The sequence below is a fragment of the Ostrea edulis genome, chromosome 2 (genome assembly GCF_947568905.1).
Source record: "Ostrea edulis chromosome 2, xbOstEdul1.1, whole genome shotgun sequence".
Classification (NCBI taxonomy): domain Eukaryota; kingdom Metazoa; phylum Mollusca; class Bivalvia; order Ostreida; family Ostreidae; genus Ostrea; species Ostrea edulis.
Genome location: NC_079165.1, coordinates 82,429,004 through 82,444,705, shown reverse-complemented (window position 1 = coordinate 82,444,705; position 15,702 = coordinate 82,429,004). Strand labels below are relative to the sequence as shown.

At 35.9% G+C, this 15,702-nt stretch overlaps 3 protein-coding genes across 8 annotated transcripts; 2 read left to right on the top strand and 1 right to left on the bottom strand.

Moving 5' to 3' along the window:
* Nucleotides 1-467: 467 nt before the first annotated feature.
* LOC125681900 (uncharacterized) lies at nucleotides 468-6,038 on the bottom strand. Of its 5 annotated transcripts, XR_007372354.2 has the most exons (5): nucleotides 4,260-4,581; nucleotides 2,828-3,544; nucleotides 2,488-2,676; nucleotides 2,140-2,266; nucleotides 1,696-1,807 (listed from the first exon to the last, which is right to left on the bottom strand). XR_007372354.2 is itself a non-coding variant. In XM_048922155.2 (4 exons), the coding sequence occupies exons 1-4, from the start codon at nucleotides 4,315-4,317 to the stop codon at nucleotides 830-832; spliced, it is 1,017 nt and encodes a 338-aa protein (XP_048778112.2). In that variant the 5' UTR covers nucleotides 4,318-4,581; the 3' UTR covers nucleotides 468-829. The 5 variants fall into 5 exon arrangements, 4 of the variants coding, with proteins under 4 accessions (XP_048778112.2, XP_048778109.2, XP_048778110.2 ...); XM_048922155.2 differs by lacking the exons at nucleotides 1,696-1,807; nucleotides 2,140-2,266 and adding an exon at nucleotides 468-882; XM_048922152.2 differs by lacking the exon at nucleotides 2,140-2,266 and having other exon boundaries at nucleotides 4,260-6,038.
* LOC125681901 (uncharacterized) lies at nucleotides 4,667-10,232 on the top strand. Its single transcript, XM_048922156.2, has 5 exons — nucleotides 4,667-4,752; nucleotides 4,931-5,206; nucleotides 5,503-5,886; nucleotides 7,050-7,160; nucleotides 8,984-10,232. The coding sequence occupies exons 1-5, from the start codon at nucleotides 4,686-4,688 to the stop codon at nucleotides 9,040-9,042; spliced, it is 897 nt and encodes a 298-aa protein (XP_048778113.2). The 5' UTR covers nucleotides 4,667-4,685; the 3' UTR covers nucleotides 9,043-10,232.
* A 167-nt stretch (nucleotides 10,233-10,399) lies between these two features.
* Nucleotides 10,400-14,456, top strand: LOC125682275 (uncharacterized). 2 transcript variants are annotated; one of them, XM_048922741.2, is made up of 5 exons: nucleotides 10,400-10,651; nucleotides 12,779-13,021; nucleotides 13,167-13,562; nucleotides 13,756-13,833; nucleotides 14,106-14,456. In XM_048922741.2, exons 1-5 carry the CDS (start codon nucleotides 10,597-10,599, stop codon nucleotides 14,300-14,302), a joined length of 969 nt encoding a protein of 322 aa, XP_048778698.2. In that variant the 5' UTR covers nucleotides 10,400-10,596; the 3' UTR covers nucleotides 14,303-14,456. The 2 variants fall into 2 exon arrangements, with proteins under 2 accessions (XP_048778698.2, XP_048778699.2); XM_048922742.2 differs by lacking the exon at nucleotides 12,779-13,021 and having other exon boundaries at nucleotides 10,403-10,651.
* The last annotated feature ends 1,246 nt before the right edge of the window (nucleotides 14,457-15,702 follow it).

Genomic DNA, 15,702 nt, shown 5'->3' with positions numbered 1-15,702 from the left:
TCACTACCTATGTTTGACGCGGTCATGGCACTGGCAGGGTCCGAACTCACTACCTCAACCGGTTTGGGGCTTACGGCCCGTAAAACTATGTATGACCTATAAAGATGTTTAAGTTCAGTTATTTATATCCAATTCGGGATAATATGGTTCAACCTTGTCGCATTTTGTGACAAAATATCGAGGCATTCGTTAGGGTGCCATAACTATTCTGCAACCGCCTTGATATCCTTTCATTTCTGTGTGACGTGAAACCAAACACTCCCGATTCGTCGTAGACATTATAAGACATGGTCAAAAGTCAATAGGCACGTCATCGACAAAAATTACGTCCGATTGCCGTTTGGCACCCTATATTCCGATATATGACTTCAACATATTGTGCTATTTAGAGGCACCGGAAGGACGTCGCATAGTATCCACACAACTTCGGTACCCTTTTAACAGTGTACAGATGTATATACATTATAATCATTTTAATAGTAAACCCGTGTTGGATTGAGTCAAACGTTATGATACAAAGTGATAAGCCTATTTCAAAACTTGAAAGTTTATAAGCTAATAGCCTGCAGTTTTAGCTAATTAGGAATGGAGTAATGTTCATGTCGACATATCTCACGCATGGAAAGAGCTTTTGATGGCACCGCACAGGTCAGACTGTTGATGGCACTGCGCGGGTCAGACTGCTGATGGCACTGTGCGGGTCAGACTGCTGATGACACTGCGCGGTCAGACTGTTGGTGGCACTACGCGGTCAGACTGTCGATGGCACTGCGCGGGTCACACTGTTGATGGCACTGCGCGGGTCACACTGTTGATGGCACTGCGCGGGTCACACTGTTGATGGCACTGCGCGGGTCACACTGTTGATGAAGCTGGTGATACCTTCGATTAAAAAATAATTGCCATCACCCGTAGAAAATTCGTATTGGAACCAATAGATGTATGACACGGCCCTATAAGGTCCTGTTCCACGACGAGGAATAAACACTATGACTCCCCTCATGGCAGTCTTAGCATTCCATTTGTGAAGTAGAAAATTTATTGCTCAAACGATATGTTTGAACAATTTTGCAATACATGGAAACCTAAGTTGGACAGATCTTTATTTTTGTAAGTCTATGAGACTGATGTCTGGTAATACAACTTACAATCTCTATTAGAATGTAAGTACATGTAATCAAATTGTAGATACCAGTTAAGTTTATTAAAGTACAGAAGGACACCTGTTTAGTACAATTATGAACAACGTCTAGTGAATGTACTTTGTGCTGAATTGAATGTTATCTCTATGTATAAAATTGTGAAAAGAGCAGATAAAAAGAAATGGGAACATAACATCAGCGTCCCTTACAGATATTGTGAGATTTGTCACTTTCTGAAACTATACAGTGTGTGGATTGTTAGTATTCATTTTACCAGAATGTAGGAATCCGGTGCACTCGGTGTCCTCGTCGTGAACATGTGGGTGTTTTATAAGTATGGGAAATTCCTATATTTGCATGCTAGCGTCCGTGTTTACTGATACAAAACTAAATACCACACAAATGAAGCATTATCAATCTGTTGACTTTCTTGTTTTTACAAGGAAAAATTACATGCTTTATTTTTGTTTAAATTATATCGTTTACATAAAAAAACGACCACACCTACTGTACTAGATGAGGAAACGTACTATGAATTTCCAAGGGAAATACATTGTTGTGAAAATATCATATTTATTTCTGATTTAAAATATACAATCATCAAAAGCTGAAGTAGTGATACTCGTCGTCTGTTGATTGACATCCATAGCCCGTAGAATTTCCTGCTAAAAAGAGGACATTATTCAACTGAATGAAATATTTTCTCCCAAATCATTGTGTTGACATGTAGAAAACAGAGTAAATATACGAGCACAAAATTATCTAGCTCTCTTAACATCAATACACATGATGTAAAATACATAAAGTAAAGGTTTAAAATGCTAATTATGTTAAAATGTTCTTTGGGTGCTTCAAATAATCGATATCCACTCGGGCTTGAATAATTCAATATTTTATCTTCATTTCTTTAAAAAAAAAAAAACTACCAACTTTATTTTTAAAAACCTCAAGTGCTATTGCATAGAGGATTGCTAATAAATGCAGTTCATCTATTTACAGATTTCCATTCTCTTTCCTTAAAGCACTCTGATGTAATGTTACGATGACTGTTATATAATCTCTCCAATTCGAACGTATCGCACACAATCATATGCAATGATATCAACGAGTACATTTTCCATCGTCTACAAAAAATTCAAATTTTGAATATTCAATAAACTTCCAAAATGCATAACACGTGTTCGCATCAGTAAGCGAAGCAGCATGTTTTAAGTTTTGTGATTTTACTAACATTTCTACAAGAAAGGTATATTTCTCCTCCTTTGAATCGCAGAATATGTAATAAAATTTTAGCGAAGATATTTTTTAAAAAACGAAATCTTGAATTCGTTCCTTTGACTCTTACCCTGAAGCCGTATTGTGTCGTCATTCAGATCCATGGGCTCCATGACAGATTCACACGCGTTTTTCCTGTTTCTTGCTTTTCTCTTTGCCCTGGATTGTCTACCCTTCCTTTTATTTTTCGTCCTTTTATTCCGTGTTTTTTTAGTACGTCCTTTCTTTTTACCCTTCCCCCTTTTCCTTTTCATTTCTTCTAAATTGAGAAAGAATAAAATTAGAAAATAGATTGGGATTTAACTTTATGCAAGTAAAGTTTGTAGAAGATTTTTAACACAAATAATGGATGATACTAAATAAATTTTGAATTCGAAATTGTTCTTGAAGTTCAGATCCAATACACGTACGTCGATAACAGATCACAAACCCCTTTCCTGATGAGGTAGGATTTTGCGAGTTGGTTACAAATGCTATCTTGACATTGGATTTAATATGTCGAATACGAATGTTACAAGTCTTCTTCACATCTTCTTTCACCTCTTTTCTTTTTCCTTTCGTTACAAATAAATGGTGGTTTGCATTAATGTCCAAGTTAGCGATAGTTAAACGAGTGGAATACGACATTTTAGGCGACAGAGGATATGCGAACGTCAGGCTGCAGCTTGTCTGGTTTTCTGGGTAGTTCCAGGGCCACAAATCATGGCTTCTTATAATCCCCATACTGGGACCCCTTTTCTCCACTGAAACTACTGACTTCCCGTTTTGTGGACAAATATTTCTAACATCTGATGTTTTTAGGTTGGTACATGAAAGTCGGGTTACGTGGAATGACTTTGGTGTTACAAAACAACTAGCTTTTTGTTTGAATGGCGTTATGGTATTATGAAAGAATACCATTCTCTGAGCCGGAATTTTTACGGAACAGTTTTGTTTCCAGTAACATGACATGGCATCTGATTGAGTGACAGGGGAAAGACCCTTACATCTGGAACGGAGATTGCAGTCTTCATTACCGGCAAACAATTCTATTTTCGATATTACATAACCCTCTTTGCAGAACAAATTCAACTCGTGACAGTCTGTTATATTGTGTCGTGTGTCCACGCACCATTCCTTACCATCCGCTACAAGGGAAAACGTGGGATTAGTGTATGCAATCATTTACTAAAGCAACTTCGGATTGAATTAAAAAGAAATCATGTATAGATTGATTTCAAGCTATGCGAAAAAAGTGGGATTAGTGTGTTTAATCATTTACTAAAGTAATCTAGGATTGAATAAAAATGAAATCATGTACTATAGGGTTATTGAACTTATATTGGTGAATATTGGCACGAGTTGGCTGTCAAAATGCACGAGCTTGCGAGTGCATTTTGACAGCCAACGAGTGCCAATATTCACCTATATAAGTTCAATAACCCTTTTATTATATAGCTAAAGTATTTAGTTGTTAAATTATATCCCTTTTCACTCAAACTACTCCAAAACAGACGAGAATTTATCAATATTGGCATCTAAGGTGAAGGTGTGCAATAACAGCATATATTGATCTCAAGTTATGAGAAAATTTTGGGATTAGTGTGTTTAATCATTGACTAAAGTAACTTAGGGTGAATGAAAATGAAATCATGTATATTGATCTCAAGCTTTTGGTCAAGTATTTGAAATATATATAGTTACAGAAACATATTAGAAGAGAGAAAAGAAATAAATGGAAAGAGAGAGCATGTGTTAAAGTGTTTCGCTTTTATCTAAAAATCTGATAAGTTTTCACTGGTTGTATATTCAGAAAGCTTAGAGTGTACATGGTTAACTATTTGCATGCTTTTAAAGTCTTACCTGTCAACAAGATAATGGCCAAAGATGACAATATCAAATATACAAGCACTCCTTTCATGTTCACCAACGCCTGCACAAAACATTTCTATGTTCAGAGAGATAAGGAGTAAAATGTAGATCAAGGTTTGAAAAAAAAAAAAACAAAACATCGTCAAAATGCCAAGAGTTAAGTCATAATTCAAACAGGCTGCATTGTGGAAAAAGATAACATTTTGTCTTACATAAATCAAAGTTTCAATGGTTTAAAAACGCAAAATGCATACAGAACATCGAGTTCAATAAGACATTGAAGTCAAAAATAGCAAGCAGCCTTGAAAGAATTTTAATGACGCGAACATGCCATTGTATCAGGCAACAAGGGTAGCCACGTTCTGTAGGGTTATAATTATGCCGTAGGAAGCCGGGAATCAGCTAAAGGTTGAAGTCATGCCTATCATTGACAAATTGATTGTGATTTTCTTTCTTACCGTTTTCTGCACTTCCTCTGGCAAATGTAAGTAAGATATATACCATCTAATTGTACACTGATACTTGAAATAGTAGAACTTCGAGTGAGTAGCATGAATATGAAGGTAAGGTGTAACCAAATAATTGCACATATCGTTATTTGCTTATACTTTCAATAAGATCTATGTCAACATTATACATTCTGATGGAGGTATACTTTCCAGGTGAAAAGAACGATACCTGCAGGAACTTCAGACGTCGTCATATACTTAAACTGGTTTGTACAAATGGCGGGAAAATTTTCATGCCTGAACTGGTGGGTTTCTATGGTGAGGACTGCACGAATTGTGAAGGTCAATCCCCAGACCTTCTGGCTCAGAAGTATGGATGTACCTGGCGAAACCGATGCAAAGTAAAACTGCAGAAGAGGTCCATGGTGACTGGCTGCTACCGCAAAATAAATTCTATTAAGGTCGTTAAGGGCCCGTGTATTCAAAACGGTGATTAGAAGCTTTTTCACATTCTTATTTCAAAATTACAAAACAAAATGTTTGTTGATTGAATAGGAACCGAGTTGTCATCTGATATGAAGAAGTACATGCATATTGCAAACCACAAAACTATACTAGTATTGCAAAGTGATGAATTGGTAATATATTGTCGATAAAAATGGAGGTCGTTGCTTGCTGTTTTCAGATTTAATGTCTATTTTACCTACAAAATTTACGTGTTCTTGTTTAGATAGGGTGAAACGATCCAATATTAATTAGGCCATTTTATTCATTTTATTTTGCAGCAACAGAAATTTTTGATTTGATAACAAAGAAAACTTTGGCTTTTGGTAAAATAAAACATCTTCCCAACACAACCTTTATTGTGAGAAGTCATCGACATTTTCCGTGGAATTACAAATATTTGACCGATTCCCCCATCCACAGACTCCGATTTAGCATGAAGAGGGAGGACATTGGACAACAAATTGTTCTCTCCGTTTCCTATTTGGACATTCACTCGGCCTCGGACAGCCTGTACATCATGTATAACGAAAGGATAAACATAACAAAGCAATGCACTCTAGCAATAAGCATTACAAACATTTCCTATTTTGATATCTATTTCCACTCTAAATCCAATTTCCCCTTCACCGCCAGGACCAAGGGATTCGTCATGTGTCTGAAACGTAAGAATATCTTTATTTTGAATGCATCACTAAAAAGGTGAAATTGCTCATTTTACGAAATGATAAATGAACAATTTTGAATGATTTAAATCAACATAAATGTTTATTGTCAAACAATGATGAAAGTGAAGTAGATGAAAAAAAAAAAAAAAAAAAAAAAAAAAGATTAGTTCTAAGCTGACCTTCTGCACTATTTTGAAAAGTTATTCGCCCTTGGTAAATATAAGAAAAATCTAATTTTCTAAAAATATGTGCGGTAAATGAATACTTTTATTTCATATTTTCATCAAGAGAAAGTGAATGCAACTTTTTACTAAGAGATTTGCATGAAAATATTTCTTTTTAAAATATTTTATCAAATCATGCTCTACCCATATACTTTAATAAAGGGACTGGTTCACGATTTTTGAACAAAACATTTTTTTTATTTTTGATGTGAAACATTAAAAATATAACTCATTTAATGTTGTCAGCCAATATTTTGACCTGATGAATGCAAGAATAAAAGCAATATTTTAGCCTTAAATCTGTGTTATGTAAACAAAGACTCGAGTCTTTTTATGTAAACAAACAAACCAGGGAAATATCAATTTTGTAATATAAAGCATCTTAATTTTGCATGATCACAAATTTTAACTTTTAGATGACACATTTTACCCGAAGAAAGCTTGAAATGTGAAAGATATAATAAACTTAGATCGATATCCATTTCTTCTGCAAATTTCGTAAACAATAACATACTGCAATCTTTATTTACAAAACAAATAATGAACTCTCTAAAATGAACTTCTGTGATAATGTATAACCTTAATTTTTATGTGAAATCATTTGAACACATTAGGCAGTAGACTCTGGTCATTAAAAGTGAAAAACAAAATTTTGGGGAAAATCGTGAGTCAGTCCCTTTAATGTAAAATTCTAGGTGAAATAAATCAAGTAGTAAACAAAATTCTGAAAATTCCTTTAATGGATTATTTTCATTTTGCTGTACCCTTTAAAATGATACCATGATTACAAAAGTCCCACCATCCATTTACTAGATAATGAAATATGATCGGTATCCATTAAATACCGTAAGTGGTATTATTTAATAACTATGAACTTGGACTTGACTAACATCATAACGAATGCAGTAACGAGCAGATGCCTCTTATTTCGTACAGTGATGAATAAAACTGGTCAAAACTTTGGATCATTGTGTGATGACATCATCAGTTATGACAAACTGCAGTTTTCATTGATCAAATCTGGCTCTAGAAAATGTGATAGGAAAGGTAAGCTACTATGAAAATGAACTTACTTAGTACTTGAGCATCTCTCTCCAATTCACTCTGTCTCTTTTTACTATCTTGACCTCATTCCAGCTTCCAGCATGAAGATGAAACTGTATTCTATCTTTTCAACATTTCCAGATCAATACCATGTTTGATTTAAGGACGAATCATCTATTGGACGTCTTGAATTGTATTATTTTGTTCGTAGATCTTTACATATATACGAGATTTGCACCAATTCACAACTAAAGTACTAATATTATGAAAAGGTGAAGATATCGAACAGTGATCAATCTCAAAATTCCCATAAGGAATACAAAATAGAGAGTAGGGCAAACACGGACCCTGGACACACCAAAGGTGGATCATGTGCCTAGGAGAAGCAAACCCCCCCCCCCCCCCCCCCCCCCGTCGACCGGTCATACCCGCCTTGAGCCCCATATCTCGATCAGGTAAACGGAGTAATCCATAGTCAAAATCAATGTGTAAAGAACGACCACAACTGCTATGAAACATGTCAGACAGCATTTTACCGAATGACAGGTTGTATTGATAACTTAGATCATTATAACGAAAATATATGAAAACATTTCGTATTATTCTACAAAGAAGAATGATAAATACTTATATCTAACCTAAAAAAAAATGATAAAGAATGGACCGAATTTTCTTATTTTCATGTTTTGCACATTGGCCTCTATTTTCGCAATACAAATCTTCCAAAGAAAATTAAGAGAGGGAATCTAGCGTGGCCTACAAAAGGGAAGGTAGAATTATATATAGATCTATATCACAGAAAATTTCACTTTATTTGGATACCCACTTCCGCCCCTACCCGGGGTTGAACTCACGACCAGCGGAACCAAATTTGGTTCCGCAGGTCGTGAGTTCAACCCCGGGTAGGGGCGAAAGTGGGTATCCAAATAAAGTGAGATTTTCTGTGTTTTATATTAAATATTTCTTGACTTAGGGCAGTTATGTTCATTTAAGAGTTCATTGCTATCTCTGTGGTTTATATATATATATATATATATATATATATATATATATATATATTCTGTTACTTATGCAAATTAAAGGTGGTTTCCTTAGTTTTGGAGCTTTTTATGTACTTAAAACAAATATTGTTTGGCATACGAATAAAGCATTTGGTATGGATGTAATAATGAAAAATAAATAATAAAAAAAACAAAAACATGCCATTTAAATTTCCCAAAGTTGGCAGTCTGAATTCTATCGATAATTTGATCCCCACGTGTACTTTGCATTTAATCCGCTCATTTAGTGTGCATTTGATCCGCTCATGTAGATTGCATTTGATTCGTTCATGTAGTTTGCTAATCAGAATTATGCAAAAGGACGTCAGATTTCGATTTTCAGATTGAAAAATTAGAGTACATCATATTACCGTCATTGTTTTCTCATATGATATAACAATTTGTGCATTCTTCATGTAGATCTCATTTATGTTTTTATAATCTAAAAATATAATGATACCTTCCTGCAAAGCATAATAGATAATATAATTCAAAGCAATTGAATTCCCTTCATCTATGTAGTTTGCAAAAGTCTGAACTTGGGCTAAGAATGACAACTGCCAAACGTATTGTTTTTAGATAAAATTGACAGAGCTCTCTGGCAATATGTTTTTCTTACCACGGTGTATTATACATTTCATAATTGATTTCAAAGCACCATTGATCAGACACTTTTTATGCATAAAATCATGCATTGAATGTAATAAAGTACAAGATGATATCCTTTTCCTACAAATCAGTAGTCTCTATGGATATTTTTAACTTCATACATTTTTTTTATTCAAGGGGGAAAAGGACGCCGAAAATGTAATAAAAGAAAACCCACCAAGAAGAAGGAGACCTGACGTCAATCGTTATTCAGACCTGACGTCAATCGTTATTCGTTTCGTTGTTATCATATTATCATTGCCGAAGTAAAGCTGTACACAACACCAGTTCTTCTCCCATGGAGTGTATATTATCATTGCCGAAGTAAAGCTATACATAACACCAGTTCTTCTCCCATGGAGTGTATTTTTTATTATGAATCCAGAAATACTTAAGTAAACAACATAGGTTGCTTTCAACGAACAATTTTCTGATTGATTATACACTTCTCTAACTTAGTAATGGGGTAAATTCTCGTACCTTATAATAAGCATATAATGGGTTACTTCTTTATACATACCTTTAAAAACACATTATTCTAGTTGTCCAAAATGCTTTTCTGCTTAGTGTACAGAGGGTTCTCAAGAACGTTTGAATGTCTATCAATTCAAATGCAACTGTATTTTGGTGAATACTTGTTGGCAAAACGCTTTAGGTGAAGACTTTGTGTATGTCTAAGATTAGACAAGTAACAGCAAAATCGTGTACACTCTGCCATGTGTTTCATAAACTAGAAATGGTGAAAAGTTTAGATAGGTTCCACGAGGAATATGTACCGCTTCCAGCCGAGGAAAAGCTTGAAACAATAGTCTTTGTTTGTAAGGCTTATTTTTACAACAATAATTTAGAAGATCTTGGCAAAGACGGAATTTGATTATTCAATTCATATTTACTGTTCCCTTTCTTTTCAACACTTTGTAATGCAAGGTGAAGATAACGAACAGTGATTAATCTCATAACTCCTATAAGCAATACAAAATAGATAGTTGGGCAAACACGGACCCCTGGACACACCAGAGGTGGGATCAGGTGCCTAGGAGGAGTAAGCATCCTCTGTCGACCGGTCACGCCCGCCGTCATAGATCGATTCGATATACATTGTATCCCAGGGAAATTGACATAAATGACACCAGAGCGTCCTTCACATCTGCTTCATATTTGGATGTTTATATCACACTCACATTCCATCACTATAACTTATCCCTTCATGTACCCCTTTTGTCATGTTAAATTTAGCACTTTAGATATACCCATTGCGTACCTCAGACTCCTCACCTGGACAATTCTGGTGATTTTTTCTGTTATTAGAGAGTAAATACTTGTCTAAGATTCACATAATTGTTACTATAAATAATCACATTTTGCTAATTGAATTCATGGATTTCAAGAATGTCAAGAATGTTATTAGTTTGCTAGAAAAAGAATTGTTTGACCAGAATATTTTGTAGGTGACATAAACAAATCTACAGTACTGCGAACTTTGTTTCGAGGGTTTGTGCTTTTACCATGGATTGTGTCGGAATGGCTTAGACACGGTACCACTGCAGTGTCAAACCCCTGCAATCACGGAAATCAAGAATGTGTAGATTTATTGATAAGATGAGAACGGAAATTCGTTGCATTTCACGCCTTTCGCTGGTTTTCCCTTTGATCTAAATCATGTAGGATTTTGTACAAAGTATTCATATAAGAGAATCACTCAGAAATAATTGACATTTTGTTTGAATTGTCTGATATCCACTCCAGTCGACATGAAAATATACACAACAGTCCAGCTGTTCTCAATCTGTCTCATTCTGATAACAGGTAAGTAAATTGGTGTAATGTGTTAAGTCTGAAGGTACAGGAAGACATGCCCTCTAAAAATTCTATTTGTTTTTCAGGGAGGGGATTAGTGTTTTTAAAAAAGATGTATTTATCTGATTATCTCGCGTATCTATGTGCTGTTGGTTTTCTATATACCGTATCAGTTTTACATTATGACCCCTGGGTCGAGGCCTCTGCTGGTGGACTGTTAGTCCCCGAGGGTCTCTACAGCCCAGTAGCTAAGTACTTCGTTACTAGCTTGAAAATACGGATGTATATTTAATTGCTGTTATAAAATTTAGAAATTCATTTCAAAATTAAGGATTATTTCCCTCATGCATAGCTCTTATCCTTAGACGAATTTGACTCCACTTTTTTGGCACACTGTTTTTGCCTATAATAGCTCTAAAACTTCATTGTTATTTCGGATTTCAAACATTTCGGTTGAGCATCACTGAAGAGACATAATTTGTCGAAATGCGCATCTGGTGCATCAAAATTGGTACCGTACAAGTTTTACATCTAAGGATTTATTTACATGAACGTTGTACAGTCAAATTTTGTTCAAATTTGCATTTTTCTTCGTAAGATTCTTTAACAATTCCAAAATAAGATTACAATCTTAATAATTGATAATCTTCATTAATACATGACAAAATTAGAAGGATAAACTGCACCCCGTAATTTTGCGTATGGATTGAACATGTATGTACGAGGGCTGTTCGATATGTAATATGTATTGTACCAGAGCACGATAACGCTTTGCACTATTTCGTGGATGATGATAATCTTGAATAGCTCCATTCAATACTTTTCCAATGGTATAAACATGAGCCTTCAGTTCCACATAGTTTTGAACTTATAGTCATTCAATAGAGCCAGTCGTTGATCACTGTTGTAAAAATGTTTGGGAAACGGGTTGAGAATATTGAATATATAAATATATTAAATATTGAAGAGGTTAGAGCTTATATAAAAGTTTGCACAAAACTCGGTCATTCGGTAATGCAGATTTTTGTTTTACTGAATTGGGGTAAGTATATGGGTCTGATAAGATATCTTATGAGACAGTTAGTAGGTGGAGAAAGAAATTTCTGACTGTCACAGAGTCCGTCAAAGATGCAGCAAAATCTGGCCGACCTGTGACTGTAACAGGCAAGGCAAATATCTCAAAAGTCAGGGGAAATAATTGAAAGTGATGGCAGATACTCGATTTGTGATATTGCCAAAGCTGTTGGCATATCGCTATCGCGGGTGCATTTCAATTTGAAGCGTATTTTGAAAGTACGAAAGATTTCTGCCAGATGGATACCACATATATTGACAGATGACCAAAAACGGGTACGAGTACCAACCGCTAAGCAACTGTTCAAAATGTTTCCCAAACTCAATCAAAGACAATTTGCAAACATTGTTACTGCTGACGAAACATTGGTTCACTATTTCGAACCAGTAAAAAAAATTGGAAACAAAATATGGCTAACTAAACACGGTAGAAGGCCTGTAGTTGCCAAATGAACCATAAGCACAAAGACGGTTCTTTATTGCATATTCTTCTCATGTGATGGTATAGCCGTGCAAATACCGGTGCCGAAAGGCAAAAGCGTTATAGGTCTTTATTACCGAGATGTTATACTAAAAAAGCTCAAGAATTATTATCATAAACGACGCCCTGTGTCAGGATTTAGGCATGTTTGTCTACTTCATGAAAATGTTTTATCATACACACCTGAGCTTGAGGAGCAATTTTTGAAGTCAGAGGAGGCTACCGTCTTGCCACACCCACCATACTCTCCAGATCTAGCCCCATGCGACTTTTTCCTTTTTCCAAAACCTAAAAAGTTCTTATCTGGTCGTCGTTGCAAGTCCCGACAAGCCCTTGGCTCAGCCATCAGCCTCAGAGGTCTACCTAAATCAGCGTACCGTCCCGGTACGAGAAGAAATGGATTCAGAGATTGAAATTATGTATTTCAAACCGCGGATAATACATTGAAGGGATGTAATATTCATTTCACTATTTGAGCCGAATGCTTTTGAGATATCGTACAATACACATTACATATCGAACAGCCCTAGTATCAATATAGATTTACAAGTACGATTATTTTCTTCCATAATTCAATTAAGGTACAGTGAAGATGAAGCGAAGAAATACATGTATACAACATTTTAGTTGCGAAAATGAGGATCGGTTGATGCAGGTGTCAGGTTACGATCGTCCTTATTTTGATACAACGAGCAGCAAATTACTAAAACACAGCTTGGAGAATTCACCAGTATTCTGCATGTGGAAACACAAATGTAGGCTGAAGAACATACGAGAAGAAATGAAAAGATGGTTTGAGGAAAACATGAGATGTCTTAAAAGTGGTAGCGTTTGTTTGTGTCTAATATGTTATTAATAATAATTCATATTGCTACTCAGAAAAACTGTTATATATATGTTAGGTCTACATTTCCGTCTTTCAGGACTACAATATTTCGATTTTAACGTACCTCTACATTTCTTTTATAGAAACAAACATCTACGACTTGGTCTCCAATGAAACTTCCCAAAAATGGTCACAGGAACGGGAAATTTTAAGTTTAGACCACGCAATTGTTGTCAGAAGCCAAAAGAATTTTCCTTGGAATTATGATTATGTCGATAATCATTTCAGCCACGTGTTAGAATTCAAAACTGAACAAAAACACATCTATAAATCCAAACTAGCGGTGCGGGTTCTGTTGTCGGAAATCAATGTCAACGATCGTCTGTTCATTCAATACGGGGAAACTTTAGAAAATATCACACCAGAATTTGGACAGCAGGATATCAATATTACTAAACTGCAGAGCATAACACTGCAATTCCAAAGGAAATCCAGTAACCATCTGAATTCTGATAAAGGATTTCTCTTATGTATGGAAAGTAAGCAATCATACAAATCTTATCTATCTGTCACTACAGAACACAGGTGCAAACTGAATGACAGAACGAAACACAAAAAGCTATCATAGAGCGCATTTTTTAACAAATAAGTTCTCGCAACGTCATTTGATTGTACAGCATAATTATAATTATATTTCTTCAACAAGTTAATGATGTCTATGGGTAAATTTAGTTATGGATCTCGTCGACCAGAATAAGACAGCCTGTGATGCGGTGTTGGAAGAGATGACAGTGACAGAATGTTCAAAAGGTGAGTGTAACTGATGACATAAAACTCGGTATAGATTATTACGCAGTCATTTCATAAGTTTGTCTTTCTCGCTCTGTTTGATACATGTGTGTTCTAATAATGAATTTTTACATTTTAGAGAGTACTCTGAATTCCCTGATTTTTCAATATTTGTTTACACTTGGAGAAGTCTAATCCATTCTTTCTTAGCAAAATCTTGTACTGATCGAAATAAACATACATGAAATTGCATGTGGTATACTGGTATGATAATGACACTCAGTTTTTATTAGGTGAGGACAAAAAATTTAAAAAGGGAAAGAAAAATGAAAAGAGGAAGAAAAGGAAAGAAAAGGGGAAGAAAAAGGAAAAGAGGGAGAAGAAAAGGAGAAGAAAAGGAAAGATAGGGAAAGCAGGAAGAAAAGACAGAAGAAGAAGAAGAAGAAAAAAAGGAAAGAAAGAGAGAACAAGGGGAAAATCAGAGACATAATTATTTAATGTTACTGTAAGAATTGTCGAGTCGTATTTTCTCTAGAGAGTAAAACTAATCACCAATGTTATATTTACTTCAAAAAAGTTTTCATAATTTTAAAACTTCAAAGATTGTTACTAATATTTTTCTAATAAACTGAATAAAAGTAAAACTAAATTGACAATTAATTCAAATAAAAACAAATCTAAGTTCTTTTCTCGAAAGTTATACCCCCATCACACTAGGCCACGTTCGCACTACGACCATGTAAATATTGATGATCGTAGTGCGATCGGGTACGTCGTAGTAAGGTCGTAGCAAGAACGTAGTAAGGTCTTTATGGTCGTGGAGCAACTTTGAACATGCTCAAAACAAACGTAGTGCGGTCGTGGTCAAATTTGATCGTAGTGGAAGCGTAGTAAGGACGTACTAACGTCGTATCTAGATCGGCATGGTCGTAGTAGAATCGTAATGGGATCGTGATGCAGAAGAAAACGACTGCACTGCGATTCCACTACGCTCTCTACACGACCATCCCGTTTTCACTACGTTCTCATTACGATCATCCCGTTTGCACTACGTTTTCTTCACGCTTCCGCTACGATCACGGCACGTCCATACTATGTTGTTGAAGACTGTAGTACGTTTCTACCAAGCTCATCTCGTCCTTAATACGTCCTCACTACGATTTCACTGCGCGCAAGCCACGACCGAATCACGTTCTGTTCTCCCCCACACACTGGTATAAAAACTGAACAAAGGTTGCATATGACCATTGCTTCTTTGGAATCATGGAAAGGCCAGACCAAGAAATATTGATGGAGATGTTGATGCATATTCAGTATATGGCACTTAACGACCAAGCTGCTAGACAAGAAGGTTTTGAGCTGTATTTATACTGAATCTGGATCTGGTTCAGCTGCTGCAAAGCGTAGCGACAGCGGCGCGGAAACGTGGTAGAACCTTAGTAAGATCGTGGTAGAATCGTTGTAAGATCGTGGTACAATCGTGGCAGAAGCGTAGGAAACTCGTGTTGCAGTCGTGGGAGTCGTGGTGAGAGCGTAGTTAGAACGTGATGGACGTAGTGGGAGCGTAGCAAGAATTTGATGAACGTAGTGAGAACGTGGTGAAATCGTAACAAGGCCGTAGTTTAATCGTAGTGGAGTCGTGATAAGAGCGTAGTGAGGACGCAGTAACATCGTGAAGACAGACAAAATTACAAATTCATGCCGTTCGCACTACGATCTCACCACAATCTAAAAAAATGATAGAACGTAGTGAGGTCGTGATGTATTGTGACAGGGCCATTAATGGACGCTATCTCTTCAGAAGGCACTGACCAGTTTGGCAGCTCGTAAAACGAATTGACCTCACGAAAGCAATGGCAGCACACAAAGTTTATCCTATTGGGAATCTAT

Bases quoted from the DNA above. Each gene is read 5' to 3' on its own strand.
- LOC125682275 (XM_048922741.2), top strand. From the start codon at position 10,597: ATGAAAATATACACAACAGTCCAGCTGTTCTCAATCTGTCTCATTCTG. The intron at 13,563-13,755 runs GTAAGCAATCAT...GGGTAAATTTAG, and splicing joins ATTTCTCTTATGTATGGAAA to TTATGGATCTCGTCGACCAG. The intron at 13,834-14,105 runs GTGAGTGTAACT...AGTTTTTATTAG, and splicing joins AGTGACAGAATGTTCAAAAG to GTGAGGACAAAAAATTTAAA.
- LOC125681901 (XM_048922156.2), top strand. From the start codon at position 4,686: ATGCCTATCATTGACAAATTGATTGTGATTTTCTTTCTTACCGTTTTC. The intron at 5,887-7,049 runs GTAAGAATATCT...TATTTCGTACAG, and splicing joins ATTCGTCATGTGTCTGAAAC to TGATGAATAAAACTGGTCAA. The intron at 7,161-8,983 runs GTAAGCTACTAT...TTTTTATTCAAG, and splicing joins TAGAAAATGTGATAGGAAAG to GGGGAAAAGGACGCCGAAAA.
- LOC125681900 (XM_048922152.2), bottom strand. From the start codon at position 4,317: ATGAAAGGAGTGCTTGTATATTTGATATTGTCATCTTTGGCCATTATC. The intron at 3,545-4,259 runs GTAAGACTTTAA...TTTCCCTTGTAG, and splicing joins GGCCATTATCTTGTTGACAG to CGGATGGTAAGGAATGGTGC. The intron at 1,808-2,487 runs GTAAGAGTCAAA...TCCTCTTTTTAG, and splicing joins CGACACAATACGGCTTCAGG to CAGGAAATTCTACGGGCTAT.